Genomic DNA, 19,951 nt, shown 5'->3' on the forward strand with positions numbered 1-19,951 from the left:
ACATCACATCCACAGCAAGGCCGCTTAACCCCTTCCATACGGTGCCGCACAAGTAGGCGTCATGGGGAGCGAGTGTATTCGCGAGGCTGCCATATCGGCGTCTTGATTATATTTATTGAAGTCGCCCCTCCATAATGACATTCTTTCTAATTCTTTTGTAATCGCATTTTCTATGGTTATCAAAATTCACGGGTGAAGAGAGAACGATCGATATAAGCGGTGACTATATTTTATGATGCGAGTATTATTACGACACGTCGTACGGCTGGCATTGGCTGCTGCCACCGAGATCTAAGTCCATGACGCCTACGTGTGCGGCACCGTATGGAAGGGGTTAATTAAATCGGTGATCCCCCTTCTCCATCCCACCCTGCAGAAAAGGAGAAGACGGGGAGAAATCCCTTTGGGCTGTGTCAAATTTTTCTCACGCATACTATATCACCCCCCATCCCCCTGCCCATTCCACCTCATGCATCACAACATCATCCATATACAACCATTCTCCATTCATCCCTGTCTTCTGTCCTCTCCCGTCCTTCCTCAACAGACATTCCCCTCTTCCCCAAAGCCCCCTTCACCCCATCCATCCATATCATCCTCATGTTCACTCCCTCCACATCTGTCTTCCTTACCTCTTTTACTAGTCTTTCTTCACTTATTCTCTCCATGTGTCCAAACCATCCCAATGCTCTTTCATCAACCCTATCTCCCAACTCCTTTACCACCCGTTCTCTTCCTCACCTCCTCATTCCTCACTCTATCCAGCCTGGTAACCCCCATCATACTTCTCAGACACCTCATCTCAAACACATTCAAACTCCTCTCTTCCTCACTCATGTTCCATGTTTCTGCCCCATACAGTGCTGTTGGCACAATCACTCCTTCATGCAATCTCCTCTTAGCCTCCATTCTCAAATGTCTATTCCTTATTACACTTTTTAATCCACCAAACCTTCCACAGTGCCTTCCTGTCTACCCTGTCATAAGCCTTTTCCAGGTCCACAAAAGCCCAAAAGACATCCTTACCTTTTTCTACAGTATAGCTTTCTCACTTATCTTTCTTACTACAAAAATCTGATCTACGCAACCTCTACCTGTCCTAAATCCACACTGTTCCTTGCCAATTATTCCCTCTGTTCTTCTCCTAATCCTCTCAATCAAGATCCTCCCATAACCCTTCCCAACTACACTTAACAAGCTAATCCCTCTGAAACTACTACACTCACACTTGTCGTCTTTTCTCTTGTAAAGTGGAACTATACAGGCACTCCAGTCCTCCAGCACTCTACCCTCTCTCCAGGGGTTGACAGATATATATATAAGCCTAAGATCAGGTCAGACAAAAGGGATCTCAGAGGTCACAGGGTCAGGGGGTTGGGGGGTGGGGGAGGGTTAGGTGGTCACCGTGGGGGAGAGAGGAATTGAATTGAATAATTGGGATTTATCTGGCGTCGCAACATCAATGGTCATTGACGCCGTAGTATTTATGATTAAGAAAAGGAAGTGGTAAAAAGCTTAAAAAATAAATAAAATAAAAAAAGATTGAAATCTAAAGATCATTGAGAAGATCAATAGCACTAAGAAAATTAAAAATAGAATTTATATTGCAGTTACATCCCGGAACACTTCAAAGGGACAGATCTCCGTTATCTCTGTTTTGACAAATATTGTTGTCTTTCTTCATCATAACTGGGGCATTCCACCATAATGTGTCTAATGGTCATAGGAACAAGGCAATCATTACAAAATGGAGGAGGACTGCCCTCCATAAGAAAGCCATGGGATAATCTAGAGTGGGGGAGAGAGGAGGTGGAGGTGGATGGGTGAGGAGGGGGAGACGAAGGGAGAGAGGGAGGGAGTGGGGGATTTTTGTTTCTATATAATGGGATAGTAGAGATCAAATTGCTCTACAAATTATGCCTCGTTATCCATAAGAAGATATGAAGATAACTAAAATGAACAATAAAATACCTTTAAATACTAAAGAAGTCAATAAAAACACCGGTACTACCAATACACTTACTTTTCCAGCCACATAAACCATCCTGGTGTCATGATCATAAAATGGTGTTAGAACTCCAGAGGAGGAATCAATGGTCTCAATTTTCAGTGGCACATTGAGATCTTTCTCATCCCAAACTCCATACTGTCTATCACTGAAGCGGCTAAAGCCAGTCGTGAAGACCATTCCTGTGTCACCAAGGTAAACAGTCTTACAAGCTTTAGAACCTTCATGACAAATGGTTTCCTGCAGAAAGAAGAGAACAAGAATGCAATATCATTTCTTTGGTATTCAAATACAAAACTACTCTTTAAATTTTAATTAATTTGCAGTCTCAGGTGCAAGAACTACAGTATCTAGAAAAATGTCTGCTGCTTGATATTGGAGTCAACAAATTAAAAGATCCAAGTTATGGAGAACACTGAATATCTTCTTGGGCCTGGCCTGGCCTGATTCAAACTATTCCAGATGCAACCACACAAGAGGACACAGAACACTTCATACTACACTAACAATCCCTACACTACAACACAATATTTCCTGAATGACTTATGGTTTCACCCAGAGGATGTTACCAGTTATCTGAAGGCCACAGGTCTTCTGCAAGAGAGACCAGGGGCAAGTTTCTTGGGCTCCTGCCACAAGTTCTCCAATCCAGATACATTTTGTTTATGTCTGTATGCTACCAGTCCTGACCTGTCTGGTGGTAGCCACTAACTTCACTTATTAATCTCACTGTGGAGAGCCAAGGTCCAATTCAGGGATGGTGTAGATCACCCAAGAAATGAGGAAGGTAGAGAGCAAAGAACAAGAATAAAGAATTGGGGAAGAAGGAAAGAATTCAAATGATAAGGGTAAGAGCAGTATATATAAAACAGGTCGTTATAGTCATGTCTATCAAAATAAACACCATGTGAGAAGCCTTTAATAGTTTGATGTTTTGCTTGTTATTACAACTTTATCAAGTACTTGATAAGAATGTAACAAGTGAAACATTATAGTAATAAAGGCTCTATTTTCACATGGTGTTTATTTCAATAAGAAATGTATGACTCAAGGGAATGGAGATAAGATAAATACAGAGAAAAAATAGCATTAAAAATAATAATGATCTGTGTGTGTGTGTGTGTGTATATATATATATGTATATATATATATATATATATATATGTATATATATATATATATATATATATACATATATATACATATATATATATATATACATATATATATATATATATATACCAAGGCTTTTTCCCCCTTACAAGGGAGGTAGCCAAAAAAGGAAAAGGCATAAAATCATTCCCACCCATTCCATCCCTGAATACACTCCACACCCCTCCACCTTCCCTCTCATCTTAGCACCTCCTGGATGACGGGTCATCCCTGCACCTTGCCCACTGCCCTGGGTCAGAAGCAGTGTCGCAAGACACAGCACATCCACAGCAAGGCTGCTTCATTAAATCGGCGACCCCCCCCCCCCCCTCTGTCCCCCAATGCATAAAAGGAGAAGACGGGGAGAAATCCCTTTGGGCTGCATCAAATTTTGCTCACACATACTACCTCTCCCCCCATCCCCCTGTCCATTCCACCTCATGCATCACAACATCATCCATATACAACCATTTTCCATTCACCCGTCCTCTGTCCTCTCCCGTCCTTCCTCAACAGACATTCCCCTCTTCCCCAAAGCCCCCTTCACCCCATCCATCCACCTCATCCTAGGGCATCCCCTCATGTTCACTCCCTCCACATCTGCCTTCCATACCTCTTTTACTAGTCTTTCTTCACTCATTCTTTCCATGTGTCCAAACCATCCTAATACTCTTTCATCAACCCTATCTCCCAACTCCCTTTCCACCCCTGTTCTTCTCCTCACCTCCTCATTTCTCACTCTATCTAGCCTAGTAACCCCCATCATACTTCTCAGACACCTCATCTCAAACACATTCAAACTCCTTCTCTCTTCCTCTCTTATGTTCCATGTTTCTGCCCCATACAGTGCTGTTGGCACAATCACTCCTTCATACAGTCACCTCTTAGCATCCATTCCCAAATGTCTATTCCTCATTACACTCTTCAATCCACCAAGGCATTTACTCGCTTCTCTCAATCTACATTCTACCTCCACCTTCACTCCACCTTTTCCTGCCACATTTGCACCCAAGTATCTAAAACTATCCACTTCCTCCAGTCACTCTCCCTTAATGCTCACTTCCAGTCTACTGCCACTTTCACCCCTTGTTCATCTCATCACCTTACTTTTACCCACATTTATCTTTAGCTTTCTTCTATCACATACTCTCCCAAACTGCCACCAGCTTCCTCAGTCCCTCCTCCGATCCTGCCACAAGCGCAGTGTCGTCAGCAAACAACAGCTGGCTCACCTCCCACTTTTCTCCATTTTCTTTAACCATCTCCAATCCCTGACCCACTACCCTTGCATATACCTCTCGCACTACCCCATCCATGTATAAGTTGAACAGGAGGAGTACAAGAAGAAGCTGAAGGAGGAGTGGGAGGGTGTGAAGGATAGAGTAGAGCTAGGTGTGGAGGAGGAATGGGGATGGTTCAAGGAGGGAGTCACAAAGTGTGCAAGGATGGTGTGTGGAACAAGAAGGACAGGAGGAAATAGAAGGAAGGGTAGTGAATGGTGGGATGAGGAAACAAAGAAGGTTGTAGAAAAGAAGAAGCGAGCTTTCACAGATTGGTTACAAAATAGGACGAGGGAATCATATGAGAGGTACAAAGAAAAGAAAAGAGAAGTAAAGAAAAAGGTAAAGGAGGCAAAGAGGAGAACAGATGTGAAGTGGGGTAAGAGTATGACAGAAAATTTTGAAAGTAATAAAAAGATGTTTTGGAAATAAATTAAGAGAGGAAGAGGAGGCGAATCAAGTAGAGAAGAAAAGGTAAAAGGTGCATATGGAGAGATGATAATGGAAGAGAAGGCAGTAAGGGGAAGATGGGCAGAGTATTTTAGGGAGTTGCTAAATGTGAAGGGTGCAGGGATGACCCGTCATCCAGGAGGTGCTCTGATGAGAGGGAGGGTGGGAGGGGTGTGGAGTGTATGTAGGGATGAAATGGGTGGGAGGGGTGTGGAGTGTATGTAGGGATGAAATGGGTGGGAGGGGTGTGGAGTGTATGTAGGGATGAAATGGGTGGGAGTGTTTTTATGCCTTTCCCTTTTTGGCTACCTCCCTTGTAAGGGGGAAAAAGCCTTGGTATATGTATGTATGTATGCTAAATGTGAAGAAGGATAGGGAGGGAAAGATAGTTACAGTGGGAAATGCTAAGAAAATGAGCATGATGAGTGAGGAAAATGGAGGAGAAATAAGGAAGGATGAAGTGAAGGCAGCAGTTAAGATGATGAAAGCAGGTAAGGCACCTGGTCTGGATGGATGCCATGCAGAATGTCTAAAAAAAGGAGGTACAGTGATAGTGAACTGGTTGGTGAGGTTATTTAATGTTTGCTGGAGAGAGGGTAGAGTGCCGGAGGACTGGAGGAGTGCCTGTATAGTTCCACTTTACAAGGGAAAAGGGGACAAGTGTGAGTGTAGTAGTTTCAGAGGGATTAGCTTGTTAAGTGTAGTTGGGAAGGCTTATGGGAGGATCTTGATTGAGAGGATTAGGAGAGGAACAGAGGGAGTAATTGGTGAGGAACAGTGTGGATTTAGGACGGGTAGAGGTTGTGTAGATCAGATCTTTGTGGTAAGACAAATATGTGAGAAAGCTATAGGAAAGGGGAAGGATGTTTTTTTGGCTTTTATGGATCTGGAAAAGGCTTACGATAGGGTAGACAGAAAGGCACTGTGGGAGGTTATGCAGGGATAGGAGGAAAGCTTATAGGAGCTGTCAAGAGTTTTTATGAGAGTAGTAGAGCTTGTGTCAGGATTAGAAATGGAGAGAGTGAGTGGTTTGAGGTAAAGGTGGGACTTCGTCAAGGATGCGTTATGTCGCCCTGGCTGTTCAACTTATACATATATATATATATATAAACACTGAAGCAGGTCACAAAAGGAGTTGAACTGAAACTTTATAATTAGATCTCAATGTCTACCTGGAGAAGGTTTCCTCCCCTTGGGTCAATGATTCTCAACCTCTTGTCTCGGCAGGTGGTGGCCAGACGGGACCCATCACGGTTAACTGAGATGCTGTAGATCACATCTGGGTGCACATCAATAGTTTGTAGGATTTTGGCCTGGCGGGTATTCCACACAAGTATCTGGGGATCAGAACAATTTACATACATACAGAGACCAAAGGCTATTTCCCCCTTATAAGGGAGGTAGCCAAAAAACAAAGGCATAAAAACCACTTCCACCCATTCCATCCCTATCACACTCCACTCCCTTCTACCCTCCCTCTTATCTTGGCACCTCCTGGATGACCGGTCATCCCTGCATCTTGTCCACTGCCCTGGGTCAGAAGCAGTGTCACAAGATGCAGCACATCCACAGCAAGGCTGCTTCATTAATTTGGCAACCCCCCCCTCTCTGTCCCCTCATACAGAAAAAGAGAAGACAGGGAGAAATCCCTTCAGACTGCGTCAAATTTTTCTCACACATGCTCCCTCATCCCCCATCCCCTCTCATTCCACCTCATACATCACATCATCATCCATATACAATCACTCTCCATTCACCCCTGTCTTCTGTCCTCTCCCGTCCTTCCTCAACAGACATTCCCCTCTTCCCTAAAGCCCCTTTTACCCCATCCATCCATCTCATCTTAGGTTGCCTCCTTATGTTCACTCCATCCACATCTGCCTTCCACACCTCTTTTACCAGTCTTTCTTTACTCGTTCTTTCCATGTGTACAAACCATCCCAATACTCTTTCATTCACCCTACCTCCCAACTCCCTTTCCACCCCTGTTCTCTTCCTCATCTCCTCATTTCTCAGTCTATCCAGCCTAGTGACCCCTATCATACTTCAGACACCTCATCTCAAATACATTCTAACTCCTTCTCTCTTCCTCTCTTATGTTCCATGTTCCTGCCCCATACAGTGCTGTTGGTACAATCACTCCTTCATACAATCTCCTCTTAACATCCATTCCCAAATGTCTATTTCTCATTACACTTTTTAATCCCCTAAGGCATTTACTTCCTTCTCTCAATCTACATTCTACCTTCACCTCCACTCCTCCCTTTCCAGCCACATTCGCACCCAAGTATCTAAAACTATCCACTTCCTCCAGTCTCTCTCCTTTAATACTCACTTCCAGTCTGCTGCCACTTTCAACCCTTGTACATCTCATCACCTTACTTTTACCCACATTCATCTTCAACTTTCCCAAACTGTGTCACCAATTTCCTCAATCCCTCCTCTGATCCTGCTACAAGCACAGTGTCATCTACAAACAACAGCTGGCTTACCTCCCACTTTTCTACATTTTCTTTAACCATCTCCAATCCCTTACCCACTACCCTTGCATTTACCTCTCACACCAACCCATCCATGTATAAATTGAACAGCCAGGGTGACATAACACATCCCTGGTGAAGTCCCACCTTTACCTTGAACCACGCACTCTCTCCAATTCTAATCCCAACACACGCTCTACTACTCTTGTAAAAACTCTTGACAGCTCCTAAAAGCAATACCTCCTACAGTGCCTTCCTGTCTACCCTGTCATAAGCCTTCTCCAAATCCATAAAAGACCAAAACACATCCTTACCTCTTCCTATAGCTTTCTCACATATCTGTCTTACCACAAAAATATGATTTATGCAACCTCTACCTATCCTAAGCCCACACTGTTCCTCACCAATACTCCCTCTGTTCCTCTCCTAATCCTCTCAATCAAGATCCTCCCATAAGCCTTCCCAACTACACTTAACAAGCTAATCCCTCTGAAACTACTACACTCACACTTGTTCCCTTTTCCCTTGTAAAGTGGAACTATACAGGCACTCCTCCAGTCCTCCGGCATTCTACCCTCTCTCCAGCAAACATTAAATAACCTCACCAGCCAGTCCACCATCACTGTACCTACTTTTTTCAGACATTCTGCATGGCATTCATCCAGACCAGGTGCCTTACCAGCTCTCATCATCTTAACAACTGCCTTCACTTTATCCTTCCTTATTTCTCCTCCATTTTCCTCACTCATCACATTTTCTTAGCACTTCCCACTGTAACTATCTTTTCCTCCCTATCCTCCTTCACATTTAGCAACTCCCTAAAATACTCTGCCTATCTTCCCCTTACTGCCTTCTCTTCCATTATCATCTCTCCATCTGCATCTTTTACTTTTTCTTCTCTACTTGATTCTCCTCCTTTTCCTCTCTTAATTTCTTTCCAAAACATCTTTTTATTACTTTCAGAATTTTCTGTGATACTTTCCCCTTTTCACATCTGCTCTCCTCTTTGCCTCTTTTATTTTATGCTTTACTTCTTTTTCTTTGTACCTCTCATATGATTCCCTCGTCCTATTTTGTAATCAACCTATGAAAGCTCGCTTCTTCTCTTCTACAACCTTCTTTGTTTCCTCATCCCACCACTTACTAACCTTCCTTTTATTTCCTCCCATCCTCCTTGTTTCCCTTATAAGGGGGGAAAAGCCCTTAGTGCATGGATAGCTGGATATATAGATGAACCAGATGAGAACATCCCTTCAAGCCATATCTTTTCATTCATTCAGTCTACATCCAGTCACTATCATCCACAAACTCCCTTCCCTGTTTGACACATTCCATGTGTATCTAAAGCTACCCTTATCCACATCCATCCCCTTTGTTTTTGGTTGTCCTCTAAAGCTCAATTCATCTACTTCCACTTTCCACACATTCTGAACTAGTTGTTCTTTATTCATTCTTTCCACATGCCCAAACCACCTCAGCTCTGTTTGATGTACCTACCTGTCATCTCTTTCCTCTCCTTATTTGCTACCTCACCTACACATTTCCCACTATATTCTTGTAACACCTATTTCTCAAAAACTTGATCTTGAGATATAGTGTTTGAGAAAAAGTGAAGGCGATGAAACAGTTTTGCATTCAAGCTACCTGATAGTCATAACCTGCTGAGAAGAGTACATTCTCAGCTGTAGGATGCCACTCCACATGACTGACTCTTCTCTGATGCCCCAGCAATTCAGACAAGGGCTCTGTGCAGTTCACCTTCAGTCCTCCGTCTGGAATGTGCCATAGCTTAACAGTACAATCATCTGAAGCTGAAGCAATCAGATTGTCGTTGAAGGGACACCACTTGATGTCTAGCACTGGTCCAGCATGACCTGTCACTTTGGGAGCATTAATTTCAATGCGGCCAGTCTGTGGTGAAAAGTGACATACAGTAAGTCATACTTTGCTTTTATCTCCACTTAAAAGAAACATCTGTCCACTGTATTGCTTATAAGACACAGAAAGAGAAAGAATACAAGAAAGAAAAAGAAAGCAAAACATAAAGACTCACCTTATCAAGAGGCAAGACAATAAATGCACCTCCACCTGCTACTTCAACTGCTACAGCAACAAATTTGGGATTTGCAGCACATGCTGCTGTGTCGTGTCCTTTCTGGGTTATGAAAATGTTCTCATAACAGTTCTCTTTGCGGGTTGCCTTTCCATACACATGTCGGAATTTGGAAGACCTGACGCCTCGGAATGAATTCTGTAAAAGCAGTAATGTTAACATTGATGCATAGGTGGAAACTATTACATTGTTCAAGTCACACAGAGAGCTTTGTTTAACATGCATAGTTCTCTCAACATTTCTGATGAAAGTTCAGTATGAGGTACTGACTGCATAAGTTTTACACAGTCAATAATTTTTAGGAACTAGAAATCTTTCAACCCAATCAAGGGCCATTATCAGTTGTTAATATTTGATGCAAAAATAGAAAAGAGAAAAAAGCCTGGTATATGACATATGGTACAGTTTATATCTGCTGGGCATCCCTTGGGATGGAACCCAAATGAATGAAGTTACTCATGGAGTGCTGGTGAGCTGCCATTTGGTTGCTGGGAATTTTTTCTCAGTGCAAGGAACAAAATTTCGGCCTCTAGTTGAATATTGATGGAGGGTTTATTCAAATGGATATAAAGTGATTCTTCCATCCTCAACCTTGAACAATGCCTACGAAAATATTGAACCACAACCTGAAGCTTTGTTCCTAACAAGAAAAAATTCCCAGCAACCAAATAGTAACTCGCTAACTATGAGTAGTTGAGTTCAATGGCATCCCATTCCCAGGGATATCCAACAGGTATAAACATCACCATACGTGTATCTTCAATCTTATTCCAGTCTTCACATCAACCAATGGCTTCTGAAGGTGACCCCTGACTGAGTTGGAAGACATCTACAGTACTAAAATGAGATTTGGGGAACATGATCCTGAACATCAACCTTCATGTTGAGAAAACTCCATGAAAGTTAAACGAGGCTTTCATTGCAGCTGACTAACCAAGTTTATCCTAAATAGCCTCCTTCCCAAACATTATAATTTTATATACATGTTTTGTGTGTGCATGTACTAATCTAATTGCATTTACCTAATTGTATTATACAGGAAAGGAGCAATGGCCGTTGGGACCCGTCTCCTAGTCTCCATTACTATTATTATTATATTTCTTTTTACATGTGTATGTGCATATGTGTAAGTACATTATCCATTCATAGTCATGGATCTGCTGGACTCATGACTGACAGCTATTAGCCTCCCAGATGAGAGCTCAGGCCTTGTATATATAACTCAATCTATGGTTAATGCTGACCTTAAAAACACCTAACTTTGTCCGCCAATGTGGTGATGCCGAGATTTTCGGGCTCCCATCCCCCACTGATGAATTAGTAGTTGAAAATGGCACCACTGCACTATCCAGCTCTGTCTGTGTGTGTGTGTGTGTATTTACCTAGTTGTATTTTGTGGGAAGGGGAGCTACACTCATGGTGTCCCGCCTTTGTATCTCGCAGTGTCTAATTTGCTTTTAAACTCATGAATGGTTTTTGCGCACACTATTTCCTTGTCCAGTTTGTTCCAAGTGTCCACCACTCTATGTAGAAATCTGTGTTTCTTCAGATCTCTTCTGTAGCTATGTTTTTTTATTTTCTTTCCATGTCCTCTTCTGCTTCTCCTGTCCCAGTTTAACAAGTCCTCTCTATCAAGTATTTCTGTGCCTTTCATGATTCTGTAGATGGTCAGTAGGTCACCTCTCTCTCTTCTTTGCTCCAGTCGTTAAATCTAGTTTAGCCAATCTCTCCTCATATGACAAGTGCAGGTGCCATTTTTGTTGCTGTTCTCTGGATTCTTTCTATTTTCTTTATATTCTTTTTCCAAATTCCATTATACTACACTTTTTAGTGTTGAACTCCATCTCCCACTTCCTACTCCATTCCCATACTTTATTTAGATCACTCTGTAGTGATTCACAATCTTCTTCCGTGTTCACTTTTTTTAATAGTTTTGCATCATCTGCAAAGAAGCTCATATAACTTTCAATTTCTTCATCCATATCATTAATATATATAGCAAACATTATTGGGGCCAGAACTGTTCCTTGTGGAACACCACTTATTACTTCATCCCATTTTGAGTGTTTGTCTATTATCACTACTCTCATTTTTCTTTCTTGCAAAAAGTCTTTCACCCATTTAAGCAGTTTGCCCTGTATTACTCCTTCAGTTTCTAATTTCTTAAGCAACTTCTTATGTGGTACTTTGTCAAAAGCTTTTTTTAGGTCTAGAAATGCACAATCAGCCCATCCATCTCTTTCTTGTATTATATCTATTAGCCTTGAATAGAAACATATTAAATTGGTGACGCATGTCAATGAAGTCTTAGTATTTTTACCAGTCCTTTTTCAAGCCGGAGTCATCAACTGGGGGTTTTACTTTTGCTGAGTCAATAGTGTCAACATTAGGATTGGCAATATTAGGAGAGGGATCGGGGGGTTTAGGAGGAGGATCAGGTAGTGGTGGAGGTTTAGAATATTCAGTTTGAACAGCCGCCATGATTGTGTATATTTATGAGGCCACACCATATATCAGTAAAGAAAGATAAATGCATAGAAGATACTCCAGTTGCCTGATGCCTCAAGCAATAAAAGAAAAGTCTCTGCAGAGTCGGAAAGTTCCAGAAACGACTATTTACACATGCAGGGCCTCGGAGGTGAGTTAGAGACTTTGTCAACCCGGGGTTTGTCCTCTTTTGTTTTGTCCCATTTAGGATGGGTCCGGCGTAGTCACTCTGCATGTGTACTGGATAGGGAGAAGGGAAGTCGGCAGCCTAGTACCTACCTCACAAACATGCATTCCCCAGTCGGTGGGCTTTTGGCCCTCGCAGGGAGTAGTGACCTCGCGGTATACATCCCCACTTGACTGGGTTCAGGCATGTAGCTTGGGAGGCACCAAGATACCAGAACCTTCCTTAACAAGTATTAGAGAAAGATGGTGAAAAAGGAGAGTAGGGTAGCAAATATGAAGGGTAGGGATAGGGGAATTCACAAAGGAAAAGGATGAGGGATCCCCTATATATGTTTTTGGAGGCACATAATTTATTACAAACTTTCTACTTTTCTTATCTCTGTCTTCCACTACGATCATAATCATCTCTACTGTATTCTTTCCATATGTGACACTCCTCACGTTTATATCCTTCTTAGGAACATAACTCCACCCCCTTGTTTTGTCTCTCTCTTTCTAATCCAACAATTATATGCATCATGTCCTACACTGTTGGGTGGTAGTGGACCTTTTAATTTTGTCTCTACAATTCCCATTATGTCCGGTTCTTTTCCCTTCAGATAATCATTCAAACCTGTTATTAATCCATCTATATTTGTGTAAGACACTCTTAATTTTCTGCAACTTCCATTGTATTTTCTGTTTCCCTTTTGCTTTTCTCTGGTATGTCCCATTTCCTCACTTTCATATTCACTACTCTCCAATAGAATTCCTCTTTTTCTAACTCTGTTCTGTTCAGTTTTTTTTTTCCTTGGCTTGTCTTTTCATTTTTTCCTCCTCTCTTTCCTCTTTATTCATTTCTCTTTTTATCCATACCTTTTTATATTGTTCACTGTTTGCTAGTTTCCCTGTTTTTGCTAAGATATTCTCTGCTGTCGTTTGTGACCTGAATTTAACCTTAATTGGTCTGGTCTTATCTGTACTATGTTTCCCAAGCCTACACATTTCTTCAATTTGTTTCCCGATTTCAGGTTCATCTTCCTGAACTAATTCTAGTAAACAGCTTACTTTTTCTTTTTCTTTGATTCTTGTGCTTCTATTTAGATTATACTTCTCTTCCATTCCTAATATAATTATAAATTTCTTTTTATCTGCTAATTTTCTTACTATATTCTCCTTCTGTCTCATCACTTTAATAACTGTGTCTTCAGTTTGTTCTTTCATCTGTTTTATATCATTAAATGCAATTTTGCTGTTCTCTTGGGATTTTTTTCCAACCCTGTGCTTCTTTTGCTATGGACTCTTTATTCTCTTTATTCTTCTTCTTTAATTCCTCATTCTCATCTTTTACTTCTTTTAACTGTCTTTTTAATACTTCTATTTCTTTAGTTTTTGGTTCACTTTCTCTAATTCTTCCAATTTTTTAACTCTGCGTGATCTTCGTGGGTTCACCGAACCTATCCTCCCAATGTTTGACAATTTTCTAAAGTTTTTCTTCTAGGCTTGCTAATCGGGGAGGGTTGGCTTCCCCCCCACATTAAATCCTTGGAAATTGTTATCTTCACTTTCCACTGTGCTGCTCTTATCTATATTTCTAATCTTTACATTTTTGTTAGTCCCTTCATCGTCACTAAATTGATCTGGCCCACGTTTGTTTACATGGCCTCTGCCTGCCTGGACCAAGTCCTCTCCTTCCTCATTTCCTTCCATTTCCCACAGTAATCTCTCCCCTTCTCCTTTTTCATCACCTTCCCACTAAACCACAAGCTTTCCCCTTCCCTGTAAATACAAATAGGTACTTCCTTGATGTTGAGATCCACGAAAATTTCACTTTTTCTTCGGAGCTTCAATCTTCGCCGTCAATCCGACGAATGTGTGTGTGTGTGTCTACCTAGTTACCTAGTTGTATCTTATGGGAAGGGGAACTACGCTCGTGGTGGCCAGTCTCTGTATCTTGCAGTATCTAATTTGTCCTTAAATTTGTGTATGGTTTTTGCACACACAATCATTTCATCTAGTTTGTTTCATACATCCACCACTCTGTGGGGAAAGCTGTTCTTTTTCAGGTCTCCTTTATAACTGTCATTTTTTTTTTAGTTTCTTTCCATGTCCTCTTGTATTTCTCATATCCCAATTTAGTTAAGTCTTCTCTATCAAGGACTTCCATATCTCTCATGATTCTACAAAAGGTCAACAAGTCTTCTCTTTCTCTTCTTTGTTCCAGGGTCGGTAACTCTAGTTTTGATAATCTCTCTTCCTATGACAGTTCTGAAAGTGTAGGGGCCATCTTTGTAGTTGCTCTTTGGATTCTTTCAATTTTCCTTACATTCTTTTTGGTACTGGGTGACCATAGTGTTGCTGCACACTCCAGTCTTGGTCTTACCAGTGTGACTAGTATTTTCTTCTTCATTTCTTTGTCCAAGTGAATGCAACGTTTATTGATCTCATCAAGTTGTGTGTTTTTCTGACAATTTTATTTATCTGTTTATCAGGGGACATCTTTGTAGTTGCTCTTTGGATTCTTTCAATTTTCCTTACATTCTTTTTGGTATTGGGTGACCTTACAACAAAGATGTTATTGGACTAGGTGACATAGGGAGAGATTGACACTGTTTGGTTTATGCACTTTATTCTGGCTGAAAAAGGTCTCCACATGCACGTGTTGGCTGGTCCAAGTCAGAAAGGATACTATGATCTGACCTGACCTCACATAACTTGCATATCCTTGGGGCATACCAGAAGGTAGCATCCTTCTGGCTGGAACACAATTGCCAGGCATGGCCCAGAATTGCACTTTTGGTAGCATATAAATGTCTTTCTCACAGGTATAATATGCCTGTAGCCTAAACATAAATGCTCTCAAGCTGAAGGCTAGTTGTCCTTACATATTCTCACCAGTGGCTGCTCACCCACATCCCGTGACTATATATGTCTCATAACATTCCTGTGGGGGACTGATGGTGACATGTTTGTCCACGTGTGCCAGTACCTGGTGTGGACCAGTGTACTTTGGCACCAGGAAGCCATTACGCGAGTCGACGTGGAGAATCACCTTGTCTGCTGATTTGAGCATGGGGTGCTGGTATCCACTGGATGCTGCAGGAAGCCTAGGCGGTTTGGGTGTGAAAGCCATCATGGCTTGGCAAAGGGCAGGCATCAACGAGAGCTCGGAATGCATTTCAAGGGCAGGTGTGTACCGGGAGGGTAGGCATAAATCCTCACCATATACAAGTTCTGCAGGCGTGTGCTGGAGGTCTTCCTTCATGGTGGAACGGATGTTCAAGAGGATGATTGGGAGTGTGTCCACCCAAGATGTTGGGTGAGGTTGGGTGCGAAGAGCTTCCTTAGGTCTCCTGTGGAAGCGCTCCACCATCCTGTTCAACTAGGGGTGCTAGACTGTGGTATGCTGCCTGCTTGTGCCAAGGAATAGAAGATTTGTCCACACTTTCGATTCCCACCACGGGCCCTGATCTGTGATGATTATGTGTGGGGCCCTCAGATTGGCAACCGATGTAGGAAGTGGGACACTGTGCACTCTGCAGTACTATCCACCATGGGGATCACTTGCATCCACCTAGTTGACCTGTTGACACAGGTAAGGAGGAAGCGGTATCTTCCGGAGGGGGGAAGGGGTCCTACAATATCGAGGTGCATGGTGTGAACCTCTTGGTTAGTGTGGGGATAGTGTGTAGCGGTAACTTGGTGTGCCAATGGATTTTCTCTGCCTGGCAAGGAATGCATGTCCGTGCCCATGATTTAAAGTTTCTCTTTATCCCTGGCCACACAGCCCGTCTCTGAATTAACCTCTTCACTCCAAGGCACATCGCATGTCTGGCAGCATTAGCTGCCTGACGTGCGATGTTGCATTACGCATTATAAAAAATAAAGTCGGTGCTCAATCGTTCGTTCTCTTTCAATCGTGAATTTTGATAACCATAGAAAATATGATGAAGCCAGTTTAGAGAGAATGGAGATTACGTAGGTACGACTACAATAAATATAATCAAGATGCCGACGTCGGCATCATCGCATACTCACTTGCTCCTCATGACACCTACGTAGGCGTCACCATATGGAAGTGGTTAAATGTTGTGTAGCAAGTATTCCGGGGTGGGCCATATTGTGGAAATGGCGGAACACTCTAGGAATGTAAGGACACACGTGACACAGCGGGGCAGCCAGTACTTCAGTCTGCTGCAGCACTAGACGGAGCAACGCGTTTCCTCGTTGCAGCTCTTGTAACTCCTCACCTTTCATCTGGGCATGTGCAATGGCAACATAGTCAAGTGTTGTGGGGTGCATAATTTCGTTGACGTTTAGAGAGTGCGTCATCCACGATGTTATCCGTACCCGGGATATGCCTGATATCCGTGGTGAATTTGGATATATGGGCGAGGTGGCATCTCGTCCTCAGGGTTAGCTCGTCTCCTGAACTCTTCATAATGTAAGTAAGGGGTTTGTGATCCATAAGCACGCTACACGACCTGGCCTCCAGGAAATAGCTGAAGTGACACACCGCTTCATAGATGGCAAGAAGTTCTCAATCAAAAGTGCTGTATTAGCGCTAGGCATCGTTTATCCATTTGCTGAAGAACACCATAGGGGTAAGAACACCCTGTACCTCTTGCTGAAGGATGGTACCCACTGCCTCTGCTGACATGTCTGTCGTGAGTACTGCTGTCACGCCCGGAACTGGATAAGCAAGGAGGGACAGCTGTGCAAGGCGGTGCTTAACCGCATGAAACACCTGATATGCTGTCTCAGACCATTGCAACAGCTTCAGTGAGTCGCTCCCTTCAGTAGATAATACAGCGGCGCAAGGAGGCCCACAGCCCCTGGGATGAACTGGTGATAATAGTTGATCAGTCCTAGGAACTGTTTCAACTTCTGTACCATGGTCAGCTGCAGGAAGTAGATGATGGCTTTCACCTTTTGTGGGAGAGGCAAAATTCCCTGTGGCTGAGGAAATTGGCGGACTCTGCCCTGAACACGCATTTTGCAAGGTGAATCCACAAACCATGATCATGGAGTCGTTGGAAGGTTTGTGTCGCATTCCGGAGTCCAAAGTTTATGACCAGGCATCATCATATCGAAGAGGTTAAACAAGACCTTACTTTCCTGAAGGCAGATTGTCAACCAAGATTTCTGCCCCCCTCTGTCAAATTACTTCAAATTCACTTGTCTTTGGTTCAACAATCTTATAGGTTATTCCAGAAGTTAATGCACCTGTATAGAGAGCTATGTTTCTTGATATCCTTCAGGCACCTCGTCTTTAATTTTCTCCTCCGTGTCACTATCCCATTCCAAACAAATTTTCTTCACTTCTTTTATTGCCAAGACAACACAAGACTGAGAGAAAGTAACTGATGAGATAGTGGAGGAGGCAGACTGATTTGCAGAGGGAGCCAGCGTGGCAATGGTGGAGATTGCCACGATAGCTAGCAAGTTCACGAAGGGTGCCAGTTAAGTGGTGGTGGAGTCTTACCTAGAATGTGAGTGGGCTCAGAGGGAGCTGGTGAGGCAGAGATAGGAAGTACTAGAGGAATAGTAATGGTTGAAGAGCTCCATGGGGGAGCAAGTGAGGTATGGGGCGGGGTGAAATGTCTGTCAGGTGATAGGTTGTTCACTCCCAAATCTTTCCCCTATTTTGCCTTTATAATTTATTTACTTCCCCAAACAAATTCAAAGAAGATTGTTTTATGCTGTTACCATTTCCAATATTTCACATTTGTACTGAAATGAATTTTCCATTTTTGACTTCAGGTGAATAGTGCCTAGCATGAGCATGGGGAGGCATTCCCCCCCTCCACTGGAATTTATGGGAAAAAAAAAAAATGCAAGGAAAATACATTGTATGACTGATGAAAGCCAAAATGTAAATCATGTAAATATATGTCTATATGGCCAATTTGAAGTATCTTGATATAATACCATTAACCTACAAAAATTCCTGCAGACACCCCTGGTGCCTAGATCTTTTTCCAAGTGTCAGTCCTTGTTCTTCACTATGTTTATAGCATCTGTAAACATGTTCGTAAAGTTTGCTACATCTTCCATCATGTCATTAACACATAAGACTGCTCTCCATAGTGATCTCATCCTTGATTAATGTTCTCATGTACATGTCTGGGGCAATGGACTGTGGGACTCATTGATGTGTTTTTTGTTTTGTTTGTTTGTTTTATCCCTCTACAAGTTGCATGGCTGACAGTTTCATCACAAAAAATTAGGTCTAGTTTCATTAAACTTCCAAACTACTTCCAGGTACTTTTGGGTTAGCGACAACTGCCCTGTAGTGAAAAATTATCATAGAATTCTATTATTTCCAATTCTATACAATAAATTCAGTCTTAGCATATGAGGAGCCGCGTGCTGTAGGGGCTCAAGCGCCAAATTAGGAATTCCGAGTAATTAAGCGTTAAAGTATGGGTACATATTACGGACATTATTTACGAGTAAAAATCAAACTGTAATATATCATTTAAAAGCTTTTGAACAGATCTTTTTTGCTGTGTGTTTTTCATTATTTTTTTGTTGCATATTATTATTGAAATGTGCAAATTTATGCACACCTATGTACGATTCCCAATATTCCCAATATGTGGGGCATGTAAATAAACATTCAAAATGGAAGGTAAATACATGTATAAAATATGTAATATAGTATGAATTTCATTATCCATTGTAATTACTTTTAATGATTTTTTTAATTTACTTTTTTTTTTTTTTTTTTTTTTTACTCCTTGGTATATGTATGTATGCTTTTTTTTTTACCAGAGACAAATCGCAATAAATACATGAAATTCACACAATATTAGTCACACTCACCATTTCAGGGAAGATGTTGTGCCCACGTAACTTGAATAAGGGGGGGGGGGATTAGTAATCGAGGATGTTGTCCGGCCCCTCATGCACGTCTACCTCACTCTCCCTTCAGTATGCAACTCTAACCCCTCGATACAGTGGGAATAAGGTAGAGAATCCTATCCCAGTCTATTGCCCCATGATCTAGAAGAGATGGAGCACCCAGAACATGCAAAAACCTGAAATCGCGGGAACTGGCGCTTGAGCCCCTACAGCATGCAGCTCCTCATATCATGATCCTTTGCTAGTACATTCAATTTCTTTTTAGTAACCTACACCTGCGTACCTTAACAGAGAGCTTTACCTAGATTACAGTAGCAGCCATAGCACTAAGATGACCTCTTACCTGTGCACAGTAATTAGAGACTACAGTACTAAACATGCACATGCATTTCTTCATCCTAACCCTTTAATGGACAGAAGTTTTAATATTCCTTCTGGTTCTTACCAAATGATCTTAATCAGCTTTAGTGGGTACCCTCTGCACATTAATGGATAAAAACAATTCAAGATCCCCCCCAAAGGATTTTACTAAAGTAGGGTCAGAAAAATCATAACCAGATTGTATCAAGAAATGTCTACTTTAAAGAGGAAAGGCTTAATACTATACTTTACGTATAAATTTCTAGTCTATTCCCTCTTTGCATTAACCAAGTGAATAATCTACCCTTAATACAATGAAAAAATCTTGCTAATCCTAAGATATTGATAATACCATACTTTTACTTGGCTGTAAGACTGATCTGAGACGGTTTTTCTTTTTATCAATAGTTGCCTATAAACCTGAACCCACACCATTGATTAAAATCATCTGGTATCTGCCAGTATAAAAACACATTAAATAAATACATAAAACCTGACAACCTGAAATTATGTCAACAGGGTTAAGATAATTCTGTGTACACAAAGATCCCTCTAACAAAACCCAGTCAGTCTTTGGGAGACTATACAA

The 19,951-nt window shown here is 41.9% G+C and overlaps 1 protein-coding gene across 10 annotated transcripts in view; it reads right to left on the bottom strand.

Moving 5' to 3' along the window:
• Positions 1-19,951, bottom strand: part of LOC143041743 (coronin-1A-like) — a 195,162-nt gene that overhangs the window by 150,599 nt on the left and 24,612 nt on the right. For all 10 annotated transcript variants that reach the window (XR_012967815.1, XM_076213760.1, XM_076213759.1 and 7 more), the window contains 4 exons: positions 9,424-9,621; positions 9,015-9,281; positions 6,063-6,227; positions 2,024-2,248 (listed from right to left, as the gene is read on the bottom strand). Coding sequence is in view for 9 of the 10 variants with exons in the window: in XM_076213760.1 (XP_076069875.1) it covers positions 2,024-2,248; positions 6,063-6,227; positions 9,015-9,281; positions 9,424-9,621 (855 nt within the window). In the remaining variant the exon portion in view is untranslated. The remainder of the gene's footprint in view (positions 1-2,023; positions 2,249-6,062; positions 6,228-9,014; positions 9,282-9,423; positions 9,622-19,951) is intronic.

Source organism: Oratosquilla oratoria, chromosome 32 (genome assembly GCF_046742065.1).
Source record: "Oratosquilla oratoria isolate Oo_2021 chromosome 32, ASM4674206v1, whole genome shotgun sequence".
In the NCBI taxonomy this organism is placed as follows: domain Eukaryota; kingdom Metazoa; phylum Arthropoda; class Malacostraca; order Stomatopoda; family Squillidae; genus Oratosquilla; species Oratosquilla oratoria.